Here is a 19737-nt window from a genome sequence, read left to right as displayed (position 1 = left end):
TATCCGGAGAGGCGGCCTTCAGGCGAGTTTTAATTTTAATTTTCCTTCTCCCACTTAATGCCCCACGCTCGCCCGAGCAGCTTGCAGTCCTCGGTAACCACGGCGACCCGAGGGAGGGGAGGGAATAGGGAAGTCGAGGGCGGCAGCGAGCCGCGATGACGTCAGTGGGCCGCGCCGCCTCGCCCTGGCACGGTGTGAGAGCCCGGCTAGTGGCGCGAGCTTCGGAATAAGTGGGATCCGCGTGCGCGAGACCGAGATCGCGGGTAAGGAGCTCAGCCCTGGGCAGGAGGAAGCGGGGCCGCGCGTGTGGGCCACATCCCCACAGAGAGCGAGCCTCCCCCGGCCCACCACTCCGGGCAGGTCCACTCGCATGAGGGGGCGGCGATGGCGACGGCCGGCAGCTTGCCTGCAATGCCATCCCTCGAGCAGGCGAGGAGCCCGGAGGCTACCAGATGCGAGTCCTCTTTCCCACCCTGCTTGGGAGTCCAGAGCACTTGGTCGCATTCAGGATCTAGAGTGGGGAAGCGGGGCTTGTGTCTGGGCTGGACACATTGGGCTGCCTGTGCCGCTCGACCTGCGGGGAGAAATCAGGGTGGGAGTCACGACCGTGAGGCAGGGCTGCCAAGTGTGGCAGAAGAGGACACGGCCGTCGCACCTGTCCTTAGGTAGGAGCTTCTTCCGTGTCGACCTGCTGCCCTAAAGTCTTGGCTTTTTTCTTGGCTTTTTGGCGGAAGGCAAGGGGGGAGGGGAAAAAATTGAAACTTACACTTTCGTGCGTCCCTCCCGGCGTGACGCTGCGCGCTGACGTCACGGGGCTGTAATGGTGGTGTGCCTCGAGATTTTTTTCATGAAACAAGTGTGCCTTTGCCCAAAAAAGGTTGGGAAACACTGGACTAGATGACATTGTAGGGTCCCCTTTCCAACTCTTATAATTCTCTGTGTTATATATGTGTGTGTGTGTGTGTGTTTAAACCCAGAGACGAGAAACTGTGCCAGATTTTGGGAGGTGTTAAATACCGCCTGTACCCGCCCACCCTGGCACCCCCTTCTCCTTGTCTAGGTAACCTCTTCCCCAATGTTCAAAATTTGCCAGGCACATTTTGCACCCGGCTATCGGCCACTTATGGGACGTGGGTGGTGCATGGTATGTGAGTGGCGCTTGGGTTAAACCACAGAGCCTAGGGCTTGCTGATCAGAAGGTCGGCGGTTCGAATCCCTGTGACCGGGTGAGTTGCTCGGTCCCTGCTCCTGCCAACCTAGCAGTTCAAAAGCACCTCAAAGTGCAAGTAGATAAATAGGTACCGCTCCGCCGGGAAGGTAAACGGCGTTTCCGTGCGCTGCTCTGGTTCGCCAGAAGCGGCTTAGTCCTGCTGGCCACATGACCCGGAAGCTGTACGCCGGCTCCCTCGGCCAATAAAGCGAGATGAGTGCCGCAACCCCAGAGTCGGCCGCGACTGGACCTAACGGTCAGGGGTCCCTTTACCTTTACCTATCGGCCACTTGCGACCAAGTGAAGATGCCCGGCTGCCAGAATGGCGCCTGACATCTCTGTGGGAAAGTTCAGGTGTGGCAGGACAGGACAAATTGTTTATTAATATCCTCCCTAACTTGCTCTAGCAAGTTCCTTTATGTAGCAGAGTTTACATTCCCCCTTTTTACATGCACAGCAGAGAGCTGGTTGCAGGCTCGTACGAGCCTCTGACTATTACACAATTCAGTCTGTCTTGGATTGAATTATACGTTCCTGGTAAGTTTCCTTTTAAAGGTAAAGGGACCCCTGACCATTAGGTCCAGTCGTGGCCGACTCTGGGGTTGTGGCGTTCATCTCGCTTTATTGGCCGAGGGAGCCGGCGTACAGCTTCCGGGTCATGTGGCCAACAGGACTAAGCCGCTTCTGGCGAACCAGAGCAGTGCACGGAAACGCCGTTTACCTTCCCGCCAGAGCGGTACCTATTTATCTACTTGCACTGGTATGCTTTCAAACTGCTAGGTGGGCAGGAGCAGGGACCGAGCAACAGGAGCTCAGCCCATCACAGGGATTCGAACCACCGACCTCCCAATCGGCAAGTCCTAGGCTCTGTGGTTTAACCCACAGCACCACCTGTGTCCATTTTTGCTCAAGACATCGATTCCATAAAACATATTTTGTTGCACTGTGCAAAATACGAGCAAGCCAGGGCTGAACTGATATTACCCTTGCTGGTACCGTTCCCGGGAAAATCAGAGGCTCACTATGTCAGGCTCCTATTGGAAGACCGGACAAACGCTAGAACATTAGCAGTGGCAAGGTTTTCATCGGTGGTTGCAAGAACCAGTGATCCCTATATTCTGAACAAAATGCTTGTTTAACCTGGAGGTAGGCTGTATGGATTGTATATTGCTTTGTAACAATTTGTTGGGTCCCTGGACCGGAATAAAGGTTGATGACGACGAAAAATCAAGACGTTAGAGCCACCTTGTCCCCAAAATGGCAACCAGAAATTTCCATTTTTGCGACTGCAACTGTGGTTTAAGGAGCTGTTTGGCGCCTGGCAAATATATATCTGAGTTTCTAACTCTGTTTCCCCCCTCTTCTTCTTCTTCCCCAGATGTTCCCGCTGCCAGTAGCCAATGGGAAAAACAGACCGACGACTCTGGCTAGCACGCAGTTCGGAGGATCAGGTATGCTTGAATATATCTCCCCGTATTTCTGGTTTTTGTCCTCCAGGGTTGCACAAACGAGGATCCTGAGGTCTTGTGCTTGCTGTTGCCGGCACTCCAGCTTCGTGCGTGGCAATAATAATAATAATTTTATAATAATTTATAATGATATAAATGATGCAAGCAGCATCAGAGGTGATGATGGAAGTTGCGGGGATTCGGGCACAACATCTGGAGAGGGGCGACATGTGGGAATGTTGCGGGGAACAGGAGAGGATATATTGATTAATATTACCCTTGCTCTAAGGGATGCGGGTGGCGCTGTGGGTTAAACCACAGAGCCTAGGACTTGCTGATCAGAAGGTCGGCGGTTCGAATCCCTGCAATGGGGTGAGCTCCCGTTGCTCAGTCCCTGCTCCTGCCAACCTAGCAGTTCAAAAGCACGCCAAAGCGCAAGTAGATAAATAGGTACCACTCCGGCGGGAAGGTAAACGGCGTTTCCGTGCGCTGTTCTAGTTCACCAGAAGCGGCTCAGTCCTGCTGGCCACAGGACCCGGAAGCTGTACGCCGGCTCCCTCGGCCAATAAAGCGAGATGAGCGCCGCAACCCTAGAGTCGGCCACGACTGGACCTAATGGTCAGGGGTCCCTTTACCTTTTTAAACTTGCTCTAGCAAGTTTCTTTATACAGCAGAGTGCATTACCCCCTTTTACAGAAAGCTGGTTGCAGACTTGTGTGAGTCTCTTTAAGACAATAAGCATATTTAATTTGGCTTGCCCAAATTGAAATATGTTCTGTTATTCCTGGTGATACCCCTTTGACCCCTCCTAAAAGAATAAAGACACCGCAGTCTTATTCGTAAGTAACAAAAAGAAGTTTTACTCGCCATCAGGCAGAGCGCAATGTGATCCGTGAAGGCAGCCTTTTGGCTTAAAGTTACAAATACAGTGCTATACCTCGGTTCTCAAACTTAATCCATTCCAGAAGTCCGTTCCAAATCCAAAGCGTGTTCCAAAACCAAGGCGTGCTTTCCCATAGAAAGTCATGCAAAATGGATTAATCTGTTCCAGACTTTTAAAACAACCCCTAAACCAGCAATTTAACATGAATTTTGCTATCTAACGTAGGCGTCAGCAAACTTTTTTATCTGACCCTCAGACCTTGTGGTGGGCCAGGCTATATTTTGGAAAAAATATATAAAATGAACGAATTCCTATGCCCCACGAATAACCCCGAGAGTCGAAGGAACGACCGCCTTTTAGAAAGAGGCGTTCCTCTCTCTCGAGAGCAGAGAATGCCTCTTCTCAGACCAGGGATATGGGGAAACTCCAGGGGTCTTCCAGAGGTTGTACCAGACTCTGCCCCCCAACTTCCAGCAGCCAATGCCGGGCCAAGGGTCTAGGGCAGGCCTAGGCAAACTCTGCCCTCCAGCTGTTTTGGGACTACAATTCCCATCATCCCTGACCACTGGCCTTATGAGCTAGGGGTGATGGGAGTTGTAGTCCCCAAAAATCTGGGGGGCCAAGTTTGCCTTATGCCTGGTCTAGGGCAATGGGGTTTGCATCCTGGTTTGCAAGAACGGTTTGCTAGAAGGCTGCGTTTTTTATTTTTCACCATAGGTGCAAAAGTTCAAGGTACATTTTTTGGGGGGGGGGGTCTCCCGTCTTCGTGCGTCCTTTGATTTTGAGCATGAAAGCAAAATGTGCTTTGTTTGATAGAGGGGGAGTTTGCTTTGAATACGGGGCGTGTGTTTATTGAGACGTCTTCGCCCGTGCGTGTCTTGGGAGTGGGGGCGAGTCGGTGCACGTTCGCGAATTTTGAAGCTACAGGTGGTTGCAGCAAAGTGTAATCTCTCTCTTTCCACCCCCACAACACACAAACACACTGGCCACCCCTTTCCACTCCCTCTGCCCGGAGCTTGTCACATCTGAAGAGGTTTCTTCAACCTCCAACTCCTGGCTTTGATGCTTTTCGCAAAATAATTTGGGCTTCTTGCTGCAACCGCCCCAGCTGTGTTTGAGATTCCGGGATGGGCTGAGCGGTTCTGTAGTCTTTCCTTTCGCCTTGGCAGCGCTCGTCCTTTCTGAGAAAGAGGGGAAGCAAAAGGTTTGATCGAACCTTCTCTTTTGTGGCCAGGTGGAGCTTCCATGTGCAGGAGCAGTCTATCTGGGAAAGGGCCGAGTGGGGCTGTTGAAGCTGTCGCGCCCCAAAATTGGGTCCCCCTGGGAAGCCAGAGGCTGCTTTCTGTCTGCAGCAGGGTTAAAACATTTTGACTTTTCCCCAAAAAACAAAAAATCAGTTTCCTATATCATGAAGGGGTGAGCTTTTGCTTACGACAGGGGTCAGCAAACTTTTTCAGCAGGGGGCTGGTCCACTGTCCCTCAGACCTTGTGGGGGGCCGGACTATATTTTGGAAAAAAATAATGAACGAATTCCTATACCCCACAAATAACCCAGAGATGCATTTTAAATAAAAGCACACATTCTACTCATGTAAAAACACGCTGATTCCCAGAACGTCCGCGGGCCGGATTTAGAAGGCGATTGGGCCGGATCCGGCCCCCGGGCCTTAGTTTGCCTACCCATGGCTTAGGAACACTGAAAAAGGGCCTGCTTTTTCTCAGTTGTGGGGGGAATGGTCGCCCCCAAATGAAAAGCTAGAATCGCCATATAGGTAACTCAATGAAAACGATTGCAAGAATTTGTCGGAAATATGGAAACCTTGCCAAAAAAAACACCATTGGGGGTATTGGAGAATCGCTGGAAGGAGGAGTCCTCCGTGCCCCAGATCCCAAGAAGCACCGTATTTTTTGCTCTATAAGACTCACTTTTCCCCTCCTAAAAAGTAAGGGGAAATGTGTCTGCGTCTTATGGAGCGAATGCAGGCTGCGCAGCTATCCCAGAAGCCAGAACAGAGAGAGAGATTGCTGCTTTCGCTGCGCAGCAATCCCTCTTATTGTTCTGGCTTCTGAGATTCAGAATATTTTTTTTCTTGTTTTCCTCCTCCCAAAATTAGGTGTGTCTTATGGTCTGGTGCGTCTTATAGAGCGAAAAATACGGTAATTTGTGCGCAGAATGCGCAATCCAAGCGATGCAGGAAGTTTGCGGCGCTTGCAGCGCAAAGAAAGAGAAACAGCAAGTTCGATTTATTCCAAGCAGTAAGAAGGGATGTACAGAGGTACCTTAATCCGTTCTGGGAGTCCGTTCGGTCCCCTAAAACAGCAGCTTTACATGAATTTTACTCTCTAATGAGACCGCAGATCCATAAAACGAAAGCAAGAATCAAGGTAAAGGGACCCCTGTGCATTAGGTCCAGTCGTGGCCGACTCTGGGGTTGCGGCGCTCATCTCGCTTTATTGGCCAAGGGAGCCGGCGTTTGTCTGCAGACAGCTTCCAGGTCATGTGGCCAGCAGGACTGAGCCGCTTCTGGCAAACCAGAGCAGCACACGGAAACTCCATTTACCTTCCTGCCGGAGCCGCACCTATTTATCTACTTGCACTTTGATGTGCTTTTGAACTGCTAGGTGGGCAGGAGCAGGGACCGAGCAACGGGAGCTCACCCCGTCATTGCAGGGATTCGAACCGCCGACCTTCTGATCGGCAAGTCCTAGGCTCTGTGGTTTAACCCACAGCGCCACCTGCGTCCCTAAAACAGCAGCTTACCTTTGGGCAAAAACCAGGAAACACAACAACCCCAAACCAACAACCGCATATCAAGGGAGCAAACGCCTGTTTTCTTTTCCTTCTTTGTGGATTTTTCCCCATCTTTAATTGTTAATTTGGTACACTTTGATCTCTCTCCAAAAAGGAAGGTTGGCGTTGCATCTGAGGGTTGCTTCGCCGCCCCCCCCCCGACCAACTCCTTTCTCCCTGCCCACCCCCTTCGTCTCCCAAACAAAGAATTAAAACGCCAGCCTGGATTATATCCGTAGAAAGATATATTTATATGTACGCACACACCTAGGTATAAATCTCTTCCGCCCTTTATTGTGGAGCTGGGGGTGCAAGAAAGTTCACCTGATCTGCAAAAGCTTCAAATGGGGCTTGTTGCCAGCTTGTTCCTCATCCCTTTCTAGGATTTCAGTAATGCCTGAAATAATATATATATATGGTCCCGTGATTAAGGAAACGGAGGGCTTTTTAAAAATGAAAATAAAAAAAACATTGCAAAAGAGTTCTGCCTTTCCCCAGCCACTCTGGCTTAATAATAAAGTAAAATGAAGTGAGCTCGTTTTAAAGGTGGCAGCTATTCAGTTTTGCAAAGCCATAAAAACTACCTTTTTTGAAAAAAAAAGATTATTAGTTTTTCCGTATATACACCCTCTAACAGTACAGTGGACGCCCGGGTTGCGAACGTGATAACACCTAGGTTGTGGGTTCGATTCCTGCATGGGGCAAGTGCATATTCCTCCATTGCCCCAGGGGAGAACCTCAGGGTCCCTTCCAACCTGACAGTTCTCTAATTTGGCCGATGAAGCCCTTCCTTCATCATGCAAAATGCAGCGTGACGACAGCCTTGCGTTTTTATGTCTATAGGCAGATATATGCATGTCCGCGATGGATTAGCTGTAGATGTGCTAGTCTTTGTTAGTAGTAAAGGTAAAGGGACCCCTGACCGTTAGGTCCAGTCGTGACTGACTCTGGGATTGCGGCGCTCGTCTCGCTTTATTGGCCGAGGGAGCCGGCGTACAGCTTCCGGGTCATGTGGCCAGCAGGACTAAGCCGCTCCTGGCGAACCAGAGCAGCGCACGGAAATGCCGTTTGCCTTCCCGCCGGAGTGGGACCTATTTATCTACTTGCACTTTGACGTGCTTTCAAACTGCTAGGTTGGCAGGAGCAGGGACCGAGCAACGGGAGCTCACCCCGTCATTGCGGGGATTCGAACCGCCGACCTTCTGATCGGCAAGCTCTAGGCTCTGTGTAGTAGTTAGTAGTAGTAATAATAATAAGAAAATTTTTTATTGCACCTTGCCCATCTGACTGGGTTGTCCAGCCACACTTCCAACATATATAAAAACATAACAAAACATTACACATTAAAAGGCTTCCTACTACATGGTTGCCTTCAGATGTCTCCTAAAAGTCAGATAGTTGTTTCTTTCCTTGACATCTGGTGGGAGGGCGTTGCACAGGGCGGGCGCCACCACCGAGAAGGCCCTGTGCCTGGTTCCCTGTAATTTCATTTCTCGCAGGGAGGGAACTGCCAGAAGGCCCTCAGAGATGGACCCAGGTGTCCGGGCTGGATGATGGGGGTGGAGACGCTCCTTCGGGGATACACGGCCATTTAGGGCTTTCAAGTTCAGCACCAGGGCTGCCTTCAGATGTCTTCCAAAAGTCAGATAGTTGTTTCTTTCCTTGACATCTGGTGGGAGGGTGTTCCACAGGGCGGGCGCCACCACTGAGAAGGCCCTCTGCCTGGTTCCCTGTAACTTCACTTCTCGCATTGAGGGAATCGCCAGAAGACCCTCAGGAGATGGATCTCCATGCATTGGGACTCAAAGATTTCGGAGAAGGAGTCTGGGAGGGCAAGTGTTCCCCTCCCCTTGTCCTTCAGGAAAGTCCATACATACATGTGAAACAGTTTAATAAATTGTTCTGCGCATACTGATGTTCCCAAAGAGGGGAACATGAGCCCCAATACTTTCACGTGGCAAGCGAGGGAGCAATAGGTATTCTTCTTCTTCTTTTGTTGTTGTTGAAAGTGAAGAACTTTGCTACTAGCAAGACCAAGTTTTCTTGAATCCACTGCTCACCCTTTTTGGCCAAATGATGTTGTGAAAATTGCAGTGTGCTTTAGATTCGACGGCGCATGAGACTCAAGTAAATGTGGTGTATCGCAGTTTCTGAAGCCCTACGTATAGGAAGGGTATTTAGAAGAAGAGTCGTCATAATAGCGATCCGTAGTTAAAAGTAGAAGTCTTTTTTTCCTCTTCAAAATGTGGCAATCGTAGCTTTGCAGCCTCCATAGGTGACCACATTCCCTGGCCGCCAATCTCATGTTTTCGCTTCTGTTCTGTATGTGCTCCATAATAAATGTTTTTGTGCCCATTGATATTTTTCAAAAAATGTCATTTACTGCAAATGGTGCAGGTTCCCCCATAACTGTTCATTTTCGCACGAGCTGCAAAATTCGGAGGAGCGCATCGCTGGTCTCGTTCTGAATTGCGTATAAATCTGGAATTTTTCAAATTAGAGTTGACACGCTTTAAAACTGAGTGTTATCTCCTGGTTAAACACTCTCTTTTTTAAGCAACACCTTCTCTGCCCCCCCCCCAAGTGAAAAACACACACCTCGTTTCATCCTTTGTGTTGGCTCAATCTAAAGATTAAAATCATAGGCTGCATCTGGCCCTTGCCTTACACAGAAGTAGACCCATTGACGTTAATAGACCTCGTGCCGGTTGTTTTTGGGCGGGTCTACTCTTGAGTAAGGTCAGCACTGGCTGCAACCCCGTCGATTTCATTTTCCAGAAAACCCTTCCGGGCCGTTAAGGTTTTTTTAAAAAATTTGGTTTTTTAAATGGCATAAATTGCACATTGCATAAGTCAGACTGAGGGCTGGAACCTGGGCACATTTTCGCAGAATAACAAGTAAATGAAATGGGTTTGGCAACCCGTCCTGGCATGTTGAGACTCCCCGGGGTTCCAGGTCTTCGCAATAAAAAATTGCCACCCTTCTTGCAACAGCCACAGTTGCTATTTAAGTTGGGAGCAGGAGAACTAGAACATTGTCTTACCTTTTGGTCAGCGTGTTTTACGACCAGGCGCTGTTTTGGGACTTGGCGCTGCGATTTCTGGGAGAAAGTGGGCTTAAACATAGAGGAGGGAGAAAGGTTGTTTTCTGCTGCTCCAGAGAAGCGGACACGGAGCAATGGATCCAAACTACAAGAAAGAAGATTCCACCTAAACATTAGGAAGAACTTCCTGACAGTAAGAGCTGTTCGACAGTGGAATTTGCTGCCAAGGAGTGTGGTGGAGTCTCCTCCTTTGGAGGTCTTTAAGCAGAGGCTTGACAACCATATGTCAGGAGTGCTCTGATGGTGTTTCCTGCTTGGCAGGGGGTTGGACTCGATGACCCTTGGGGTCTCTTCCAACTCTATGATTCTATGATTCTAAACCCTTCTTCCAAATTTCCCTAGTAAATCAGCCCCCTCCCTCCCACTGCTGGATTGCAGTCAACAACCCAGTATGGCCCCCAGCCGAAAGATTTCCCCCCCCTTGAAAGTCCTGCCCCAAAATCAGGTGAAACGGTTGCGTCTATCCCCACCTGCCCACATCTGACAGCAATAAAGGTAAACGGACCCTTGATCATTAGGTCCAGTCGTGGCCAACTCTGGGGTTGCGGCGCTCATCTCGCTTTATTGGCCGAGGGAGCCGGCGTACAGCTTCCGGGTCATGTGGCCAGCAGGACTAAGCCGCTTCTGGCAAACCAGAGCAGCGCACGGAAACGCCGTTTACCTTCCCGCCAGAGCGGTACCTATTTATCTACTTGCACTGGCGTGCTTTTGAACTGCTAGGTTGGCAGGAGCAGGGACCGAGCAACGGGAGCTCACCCCGTCATTGCGGGGATTCGAACCACTGACCTTCTGATCAGCAAGTCCTAGGCTCTGTGGTTTAACCCACAGCGCCACCCGTGTCCCTTCTGACAGTGATACGCTGCCACAAAATAGGCCCCGTTCCCCCCACCCCGATTTCAGCAAGAGTTTGGCGTTCTCCCACAAAACGGGGCGGGGGGGGGGAAGTCATGCCCATTCAGAGTGAGGGCAGGCAAGCACCACCCTCGCTCGGCGTTGGCTTTGCAACGATACCAACTTTGCCAAACCTGCCAAGCTGGCAGGAGCTGGGAGATGCCATCGTGCCGCCCTGACAAGATGGATCCCTCTGATTAGAAACACCCTCTATTTATTTATTTTTTTAAAAAAAAGAATATTAACATCCAGTCGAGATTAGAGGGAGTGTTGCGTGAGAAACTTCTTTACTCAAAACAGCAACTCACCGTCCTGCTAACCCAAACACCTCGTTACGCAGGATTTCCTTTCGTTTTTCCATCTGGGATTTTCAGAAACCCATTATTGAAGCGCAGGGGGTTTTATTTTGCAAGGTATTTTGCAAGGCCTTGGTTCCCAAACGCCTTGGTACTCAAACAACTTGGAACCCAAACACTGCAAACCCAGAAGTAAGTGTTCCGGTTTGCGAACTTTTTTCGGAAGCTGAACGTGCTCCGTTTTGAGTGCCATGCTTCTGATTTGAGTGTTACGCCGAAGTCTGCCTGTTTTTGCTATTTATATTGCTTTTTTGGCTTTTACGGCTCTTTTTCGTTTCATTTTCATGACCAGTCCAGCGACTGATGTGTCAATTGTGTGACTTCAGTACATTGATTATTGCTTTCGTTTTATGGATCAATGGTCTCGTTAGATATTAAAATCCATGTTCAATTACTTTTTCAGGGGTTGTTTTCAAAAGTCTGGAACGGATTAATCCATTTTGCATTGCTTTCTATGGGAAAGCAGTGTGCCTTGGTTTTGGAACGCTTTGGTTTTGGAACAGAATTTCTGGAACGGATTAAGTTTGAGAACCAAGGGGCCACCGTAGATGCCCATTGCAAAATTCACCCAATGGAGATGTCCATATTCGGTATGCAAGGAGGGGGGGCGTTTCTGCCAAAGGGAGGGGGTTGCTTTCGTTGTTCTTGAGTCATTTAGTCGTGTCCGCCTCTTTGTGACCCCCTGGACCAGAGCATGCCAGGCCCTCCTGTCTTCCACTGCCTCCCGCAGTTTGGTCAAACTCATGCTGGTAGCTTCGAGAACTCTGTCCCACCATCTCGTCCTCTGTCGTCCCCTTCTCCTTGCGCCCTCCATCTTTCCCAACATCAGGGTCTTTCCCAGGGAGTCTTCTCTTCTCCTGAGGTGGCCAAAGTCTTGGAGCCTCAGCTTCAGGATCTGTCCTTCCAGTGAGCACTCAGGGCTGATTTCCTTCAGAATGGAGAGGTTGGATCTTCTTGCAGTCCATGGGACTCTCCAGAGTCTCCTCCAGCACCAGAATTCAAAAGCATCCATTCTTCGGCCATCAGCCTTCTTGATGGTCCAGCTCTCACTTCCATACATCACTACTGGGAAAACCAGAGCTTTTACTATACAGACCTTTGTTGGCAAGGTGATGTCTCTGCTTTTTAAGAAGCTGTCCAGGTTTGCCATTGCTTTTCTCCCAAGAAGCAGGCGTCTTTTAATTTCGTGGCTGCTGTCACCATCTGCAGTGATCACGGAGCCCAAGAAAGTAAAATCTTTTACTTTTAGCGGTCTGCAAAAAAAAAAGCGGCAATGGGATGTGAGGGGACTATTCTCCCCCCCAGCACCACCCCTAAATTGGGAATGTGCCAAACCACCGTGTTGATATCGAGGGAAATCGGGGACGGGGTTTGTGTGTGTCTTGCGGCCTTTGGTTTTCTCTGCCAATTGCCGCCTCTCTCTTAAAAAATGGGGGGGGGGGAGAGAGAGACGGTTCGGCCTCCCTCCCGAAAGCTTGCAAATGCCCTATTAACATTGTTATACAAAACAGCAGTGTGCCATTTAATTAGGAAAAATAAGAACTAACCTCCACCATATGTTCCGTCTCTGTCGCTATTTGCATTTGAAAGTCCGGCTGTGTTTCAAAATGGGATTTTCGCCATATTGAAAAGACTCCAAGTTTGGGGGTTGCTATGGGGAGCGCGAGGGGGGGGGGAGAACGACGACGCTGTGCTTTGCTGCTGACTTCTTTTTAGCGGGGAATTTGCTTTTTTCCTCATCGCGGCATCTACAGGCAATTCTCAAGGGAGGAGATTGGTGGCTTGTTTTCGATGCCCCCCCCTAAATAAAACATCTGTACTGCACTCTAATATATGATAGGCGAGCGGTTCTGCTTGGGTTTTAAAAAAAGCAAATTATGGCTTGCACTGTGGCAGGGAGTTCCGCAGGTTAGCTTTGCATTCTCCCTCCAGAAATGAAGGCTTCCTCTGGTTGTAAATATTAAGATGATACCAGCAAGAATGAGTCTTTCTATAAAAAAAATATGATTTAAATCAAGTCTTACTGACTAGTGATTTAAATCGTGATTTAAATCAAATCCACACTGGCAGCTCGCGAGAAGAATATTGGGGAACGTGGATCGGTTTTATGATAAATTGGTTTTATGATAAAACAGATTGGGGGGGCGCCGGACATTCCCAGTTCCGGCTAGAGATGGAACCCAGAACCTTTGCCATCCAAAATCAAATTTGCAGTCCCTTGCCTTAATGATAAATCAGCATTCTAGTCCTCATTGTTCTCAACAAAGAACTGGTTTAAGTACAGTGGTTCCTTTGGTTCTCAAACTCCGAAAACCCGGAAGTAAGTGTTCTGGTTTCCGAACGTTTATCAAAAGCCGGACCCCCGACGCAGCTGTCTGCTATTATTTCCGGGGCGCCTGCGCCAATCAGAAGCTGCGCCTTGGTTTCTGAACATTTCGGAAGTCAAATGGACTTCAGGAACGGATTAAGCTTGGCGCTTTTCTTTTTGCTCTTTATTTTGCATTTTTGGTTTTGAGGCTTTCCCAGTTCGTTTGTTTTTGTGACTGTGTGGAACCCAGTTCAGCTACTGATTGATTGATTGTGTGACTGCGGAAGTAGATAAACCCCCCCCCCCCCATCCAAACAATGGCCATCATCAGTGCAGGCAAGAAAAAAAATTCATTTTAAATTTTATCGTCCACAATACTGTCTTATTTATTTCATTGTACAGTGCATTGATGATTGCTTTCATTTTATGGATCAATGGTCTCATTAGATAGTAAATTTCATGTTGAATTGTTGTTTTTCAAAGTCTGGAACGAATCGATCCGTTTTGCATGGCTTTCTATGGGAAAGCGCGCCTCGGTTTTGGAACGCTTTGGTTTTGGAACGGGAATTCCGGAACGGATTAAGTTTGAGAACCAATGTACCACTTTAGATGTACGGATCGTTCCTTCTGCAAGCAGGACAAGTCTGCCTTGACGGGGGACCTTCCAGGCAAATTCCTCTGGTCGAGAGTTTGCGTCTCAAAATGTGCCAAGTCTTTTTTATATACCTGATGATCATTCCAGATCCGGAGAGCAGCAGTTTCAACTCAGGAAGCTGGCCTGAAACCTAAATTTAAACTCCGTTCTATTTTAAATCGGCTCGGGAATTCTCTCTCTCTCAACGCCCCCCTCCAAATTTGGTAAACTTATTTTTTAAAAACAAAACACCCATTCGTCGTTTGGCACGTCAGAACCAGAAAAGGGATGGTGAATGAACTGCCGGTTATTTATTTTTAATTTTTTGGGACTACCGTTTGGGGTTTCGCTCAGCAAAATTTGGACCAGAACCCCAGCTTAGCAAACTTTCCTGTTAACGCATCATCAGGTGACGAAAGGACCTCTGGGAATCTCAGGGCAAGTACACAAAAGCAGATGGGCGCGATATAAATACAGTGATAACTTGGTTCTCAAACTTGTTGTTGTTTAGTCGTGTCCGCCTCTTCGTGACCCCCTGGACCAGAGCACGCCAGGCCCTCCTGTCTTCCACTGCCTCCCGCAGTTGGGTCAAACTCATGCTGGTAGCTTCCAGAACACTGTCCCACCATCTCGTCCTCTGTCGTCCCCTTCTCCTTGTGCCCTCCATCTTTCCCAACATCAGGGTCTTTTCCAGGGAGTCTTCTCTTCTCCTGAGGTGGCCAAAGTCTTGGAGCCTCAGCTTCAGGATCTGTCCTTCCAGTGAGCACTCAGGGCTGATTTCCTTCCAAATGGAGAGGTTTGATCTTCTTGCAGTCCAGGGGACTCTCAAGAGTCTCCTCCAGCACCAGAATTTAAAAGCATCCATTCTTGGGCCATCAGCCTTCTTTATGGTCCAGCTCTCACTTCCATACTTCACTGCTGGGAAAACCATAGGCTTGGTCTTTATTGAAGACTGTTGCGACAGGACTCCCACCTGCCACCAGGTGAAACAGGATGGAAGCCCCGAACAAAACAGCCCCCAAACTTTTATTAGCTGCTCATCCCCATATCACCCCCCCAACCTACATCATGGTTACATCATGAAAGGGGAGGTCTGGTGGCCGTAATCTGAGCATCCTGGACCCTGCCCCATGGTTCCCCTTGCCCTCCACCAAACACCCATCAAGTGGAACAAAAGAGATATTTACATTTCCTTGTTTCCCAGCCAAGTTCATCACACCCTTTTGTCTCCATCTGGGTTTGTTATTTCTGGACTGGCTACCTGTCTGGCACTCAGGTATCAGGAGGCCAGGGATTATCGCTCAGGCAGAGGAGCTGCTGAGGAGCTGAGCTCACCTGTCTATAGGAATTTCTGAAGTTTTCCCAGTGAGCCAGTACATAGGAACATTGATCAGTGAATTCTGACATTTGGTATCGTGCAGCAGAGGCCCTTTGAATAGATAGGAAGAAACTGCGATGGGGTGTTTTGTGGGGACAAATCAGAAAAGTCACAAAAGCGATTGTACTGGTTTTGGTAGTGGGCTGCATGTGCATCATATCTGCTGGAGGGGCAACTCCCCAAAAAACCTATACATAAATTCCTGCAACAAGTCGCATTTGGACCCCGTTCCCAGTAGCAAAAGGCGATTTCGAATGCTGTCTGGGGGATTTCGTCCGCCGCCTGGTCTACCTCGCAGGAATGTTTTGAATGTGCCAGGAAGGAGGGAGAATCTCCCGGGCCAGGAAACGAGGGAACGGAATAAGACCTGCAAACGGAACAGGGTCCTTCTTTGCAGAGCCTCTTTGCAAGGCAAGAAAGGAGCGCTCACCATATTGTTGTGGCAACTGCAGTTTAGGAAAAACAGTCTTTAAGACAAAGGATTTCCCAGGCTGCCTGCCTGCCTCCCCCTTTTTCTTCCCACCTCCCTGTTTTCTGTTTAAAGCAGGTGGCCGCCAGGGAACAACTTTGTTTACGGAAGAAAAGAGGGCTTTTTTTCTTTCTTTCTCGGAGGGGCAAGCTTGTTTTTCTGGGCTGGGGAATAGGCCCTTTCCTGGCAAGGAGCAATTCAAGTCCTTATCTCCTTTTCCTGCTCTGTGAGTCACCCGTTGGACGGACGGCGTGCTGCGGATAGTGACCCTGTGCCACCCCAAAGACCTTTGCCTTGTTTGGTTTCACACACCCCCCAAAAATACCAAAGTCCCTCTTGCAAGCACTGCTCGGCTCGGCTCCTTCTCGTAAAAACGTGCTGAGATTGTAGTCCTCATGACTAGCCGATAGGATGCTGTCTTCTCCCAAGTCAAACCCAATGGTGTATTGAGCTCAAGGTTCCCTGTTCTGACCGGCAGCAGCTGTCCAGGCACATGGGTTGGGGGCGGGAATGACTGGCGGTTTTTGCTTTTTCGATAATGAATTTTGTGTTTTCATGTTGTGGTTTTATCCCGCGGTGCAGCCTGAGACCTGCAGGGAGAGGGCGGTATACAAATTTAACTAATAATCATAATCATAGGGACCACAAGGGACATCTGGACCCCAGCAATGCAGTAATCTTTTGCCCGACTCAGGATTTGAACCCGCAACCCAGGGATAAGGAGTCTCTGCCTCAAACGGTTCCATCGCTTGGGGTGTTTTAGCTTAGAGGGACAGCAGGGAGAGGAGAGGAGAAGGTACCCACAGGGGTCATCCAGCCAAACCCCCTGAAATGCAGGAATTCTTTTCCCCGATGCAAGACTCGAACCCGCAACCCGAAGATTAGGAGTCGCACGCTCTACCCGCCAAGCTCTTCCGAAGTCATGGAACCAACCGCAGAATCATAGAGCTGGAAGGGGGATCATCCAACCCAACCCCTTGCTAGGCATGGAATCTTTTGCCCTGCGCAAGACTCGTACCCGCGACCCCAAAATTAAGAAACTCACGCTCTGCCGGCACAGCCTGTAAATATAAACCCGGCAGGGGAGGGATGGGGGAAAGAGATGACGACCGAGAACGGAGTGAAGATAAGCCGGAGGGTTGAAAACAATTAAAAATAAGAAAAAGTCTGCAGTCCCCAAAACACTTCCTGGCAGCTGTGAAAACAAGGTCGCCCCACGGTGACCAAACAAAAGACCTCAAAGGGGAAGCCGCTGAGAAAAAAAGGGGGGGAGTTTTTTAAAAAAGTCAACACAATAAAATCAATTGTGTGGTGTGTGTTTTTTTTTAAAAAAAGAACATTCACACCCAGACGGAACCAGCCATTAAATACTTGCCCATATGTCTTTGCATAGATAGATAAATATATATCCGAGGATATATGTAAAAAAATAGTTTTGCAAGTTGTGGGACCTCATTTCCCCCACCTGGATTTTTTAGAAACCCGTGATTTTAAGAACAGGGATTTTCTGCAAAGTTTTCCAGTTTCCTTTTCGAACGGACGACTTGGGGGACATAAGTCTCCGGAAAACTGGGTTGAAGTTTTTCCTATTTTCAGAACAAATTTTATTATTATTTACAGCTGCTAAGCTTTAACCTCTCTCCCTGACTTATACCGAAACAGCCTACCTAGCCCCATACTGTATGCACTGACTCGCAGCACCTCCAACTAAAATTCCGAATAAACCTGATGGCAAAAAGCAGTAAAACCACTAGCAAATTTGCAAAGCTAAGCAGGGGCCGGTCTGGTTTCAAATTGGATGGGAAACTCATCGGGGGGGGGGAGGGTGCCATATTTCAAGAAGTGAAAAATACAGACACAAAAAGTTGTGCCGCTTTTTTTGGTGGGGGAAACGGTGGATATCGCCCGAAGAAAGTTGTTTGTTGTTGTTGTTTAGTCGTTTAGTGGTGTCCGCCTCTTTATGACCCCCTGGACCAGAGCATGACAGGCCCTCCTGTCTTCCACCGCCTCCCGCAGTTTGGTCAAACTCATGCTGGTAGCTTCGAGAACACTGTCCCACCATCTCGTCCTCCGTCGTCCCCTTCTCCTTGCGCCCTCCATCTTTCCCAGCATCAGGGTCTTTTCCAGGGAGTCTTCTCTTCTCATGAGGTGGCCAAAGTCTTGGAGCCTCAGCTTCAGGATCTGTCCTTCCAGTGAGCACTCAGGGCTGATTTCCTTCAGAATGGAGAGTTTGATCTTCTTGCAGTCCATGGGACTCTCAAGAGTCTCCTCCAGCGCCACAATTCAAAAGCATCCATTCTTCGGTGATCAGCCTTCTTGATGGTCCAGCTCTCACTTCCATACATCATTGCTGGGAAAACCATAGCTTGAACTACACGGACCTTTGTTGGCAAGGTGATGTCTCTACTTTTTAAGATGCTGTCTAGGTTTGTCACTGCTTTCCTCCCAAGAAGCAGGCGTCTTTTAATTTCGTGACTGCTCTCACCATCTGCAGTGATCATGGAGCCCAAGAAAGTAAAATCTCTCACTGCCTCCATTTCTTCCCCTTCTATTTGCCAGGAGGTGATGGGACCAGTGGCCATGATCTTCGTTTTTTTGATGTTGAGCTTCAGACCATATTTTGCGCTCTCCTCTTTCACCCTCATTAAAAGGTTCTTTAATTACTGCAGGTAGAGATACCTTATTTTACACACTATGAAAATGTGATTTATTTATTTTTTAAAAGGCAGTCTTTTGCTGTTTTCACTTTTGGTTCAGAATGGGATTTTGAGCCGTACGTCTAACCGATCGCTGGAACCGAGCCCAAATTGCTGCCAGATATCGTCTCCGGCATTTGGCTGAACTTTGCTGTAGGGATTTCAAAGGGAAGAGGCCAGCGTTGTGTTGTGCGGAAAGGGAATCGAGTCAGGGAGGCTAAGTCTACTCTCGAGTAGAACGCTGCTGGCCGCGACCTTATCGCAGCTTTCCCCATAAATCCGTACCCGGTTGCCCCCTTATCCCGTGAAAAACATGCAGAAAATACTCCCTGCTAAGAAAGAGCGTAACGGAATACGATTCGAAACAGCGGCACTTAATTGCACATTAATCCAATTAAAACGGTTTCGTTTAATTAATTCAATGGAACTGATGGACTTGATCCAGCGATAGCAAGCTTTGCAGAATCCGGGAGTTAGTCTTTTGCAATTCCAGCCCCCCACCTCCCAGTTATGCCACTGCCCACACTGGGAGCCACTGGTCTGCGGTTTAGTTCGTGAACGGCTTCTTTCTGGAGATCCGTGATTCGCCCCAGGCGAGCGGCTGCATTAAACCTCTGGCCTGGGGCTCGCTTAGGGCTGCCCGGCCCGATTCTGCGCTTTCAGACTCGGAAGCAACACTCTCAGAAGTGTCTCTCCCCCCAAAATGTGGTGTTTCTTCCCAGGTTCAGAAGTTCTCTCCCAGGCGAGCGGCAAGCCCCTTTACTCGTGAGTAGGCGCCGTTTCAATGCAGGTGGGGCTTTGCTGCTGAGTTAAAGGCCTCCGATCCGTCGTGCGGTCTGTGTAGTTTTCCCCTTTTCGTCTTTCCGGCAAAGTGTTGAATGGTGCTTCTGTGTGAATCTGTGCTTAATTATAATAATAATAATAATAATAATAATAATAATAATAATAATAATAATAATTTTATTATTTATAGCCCGCCTATCTGCCTGGTGGGACGTGGGTGGTGCTGTGGGTTAAACCACAGAGCCTAGGACTTGCTGATCAGAAGGTTGGCGGTTCTAATCGTGGCCGACGCTGGGGTTGCGGCGCTCATCTCGATTTACTGGCCGAGGGAGCCGGCGTACAGCTTCCGGGTCATGAGGCCAGCATGACTAAGCCACTTCTGGCGAACCAGAGCAGCGCACGGAAACGCCGTTTACCTTCCCGCCGGAGTGGTACCTATTCATCTACTTGCACTGGCATGCTTTTGAACTGCTAGGTGGGCAGGAGCAGGGACCGAGCAACGGGAGCTCACCCCGTCATTGCGGGGATTTGAACTGCCGACCTTCTGATTGGCAAGTCCTAGGCTCTGTGGTTTAACCCACAGCACCACCCGCGTCCCAGTGAGGCCTGTCCGTTGCAACCTGTTTAATTCCTATTTGCCGATGTTCGGTTTTCCTGTTTACCATTCGATTCGGATCGATGGTGGAATGTTGCTTTGTTCGTCGTGAGCCGTTTATGTCAAAGTTATTGCGGCTTTTTACATTGCGTCGTTACTATTCATGTGCAGTGTTTTATTATGTTTTTATA

At 49.0% G+C, this 19737-nt stretch overlaps 2 protein-coding genes across 15 annotated transcripts in view; one reads left to right on the top strand and one right to left on the bottom strand.

Moving 5' to 3' along the window:
- Positions 1–19737, bottom strand: part of KISS1R (KISS1 receptor) — a 290916-nt gene that overhangs the window by 100174 nt on the left and 171005 nt on the right. The window lies entirely within an intron of this gene.
- TCF3 (transcription factor 3) overlaps positions 1–19737 on the top strand; it is an 85073-nt gene that overhangs the window by 15456 nt on the left and 49880 nt on the right. For all 14 annotated transcript variants that reach the window (XM_083483817.1, XM_083483820.1, XM_083483815.1 and 11 more), the window contains exon 3: positions 2589–2661. In XM_083483817.1, the coding sequence (XP_083339943.1) occupies positions 2589–2661 (73 nt within the window). The remainder of the gene's footprint in view (positions 1–2588; positions 2662–19737) is intronic.

This window comes from Podarcis liolepis, assembly GCF_965112155.1.
Source record: "Podarcis liolepis genome assembly, chromosome: 18".
In the NCBI taxonomy this organism is placed as follows: domain Eukaryota; kingdom Metazoa; phylum Chordata; class Lepidosauria; order Squamata; family Lacertidae; genus Podarcis; species Podarcis liolepis.
Note: the sequence above shows the minus strand (reverse complement) of the source record. Positions and strands in the feature narration are given on the sequence as shown.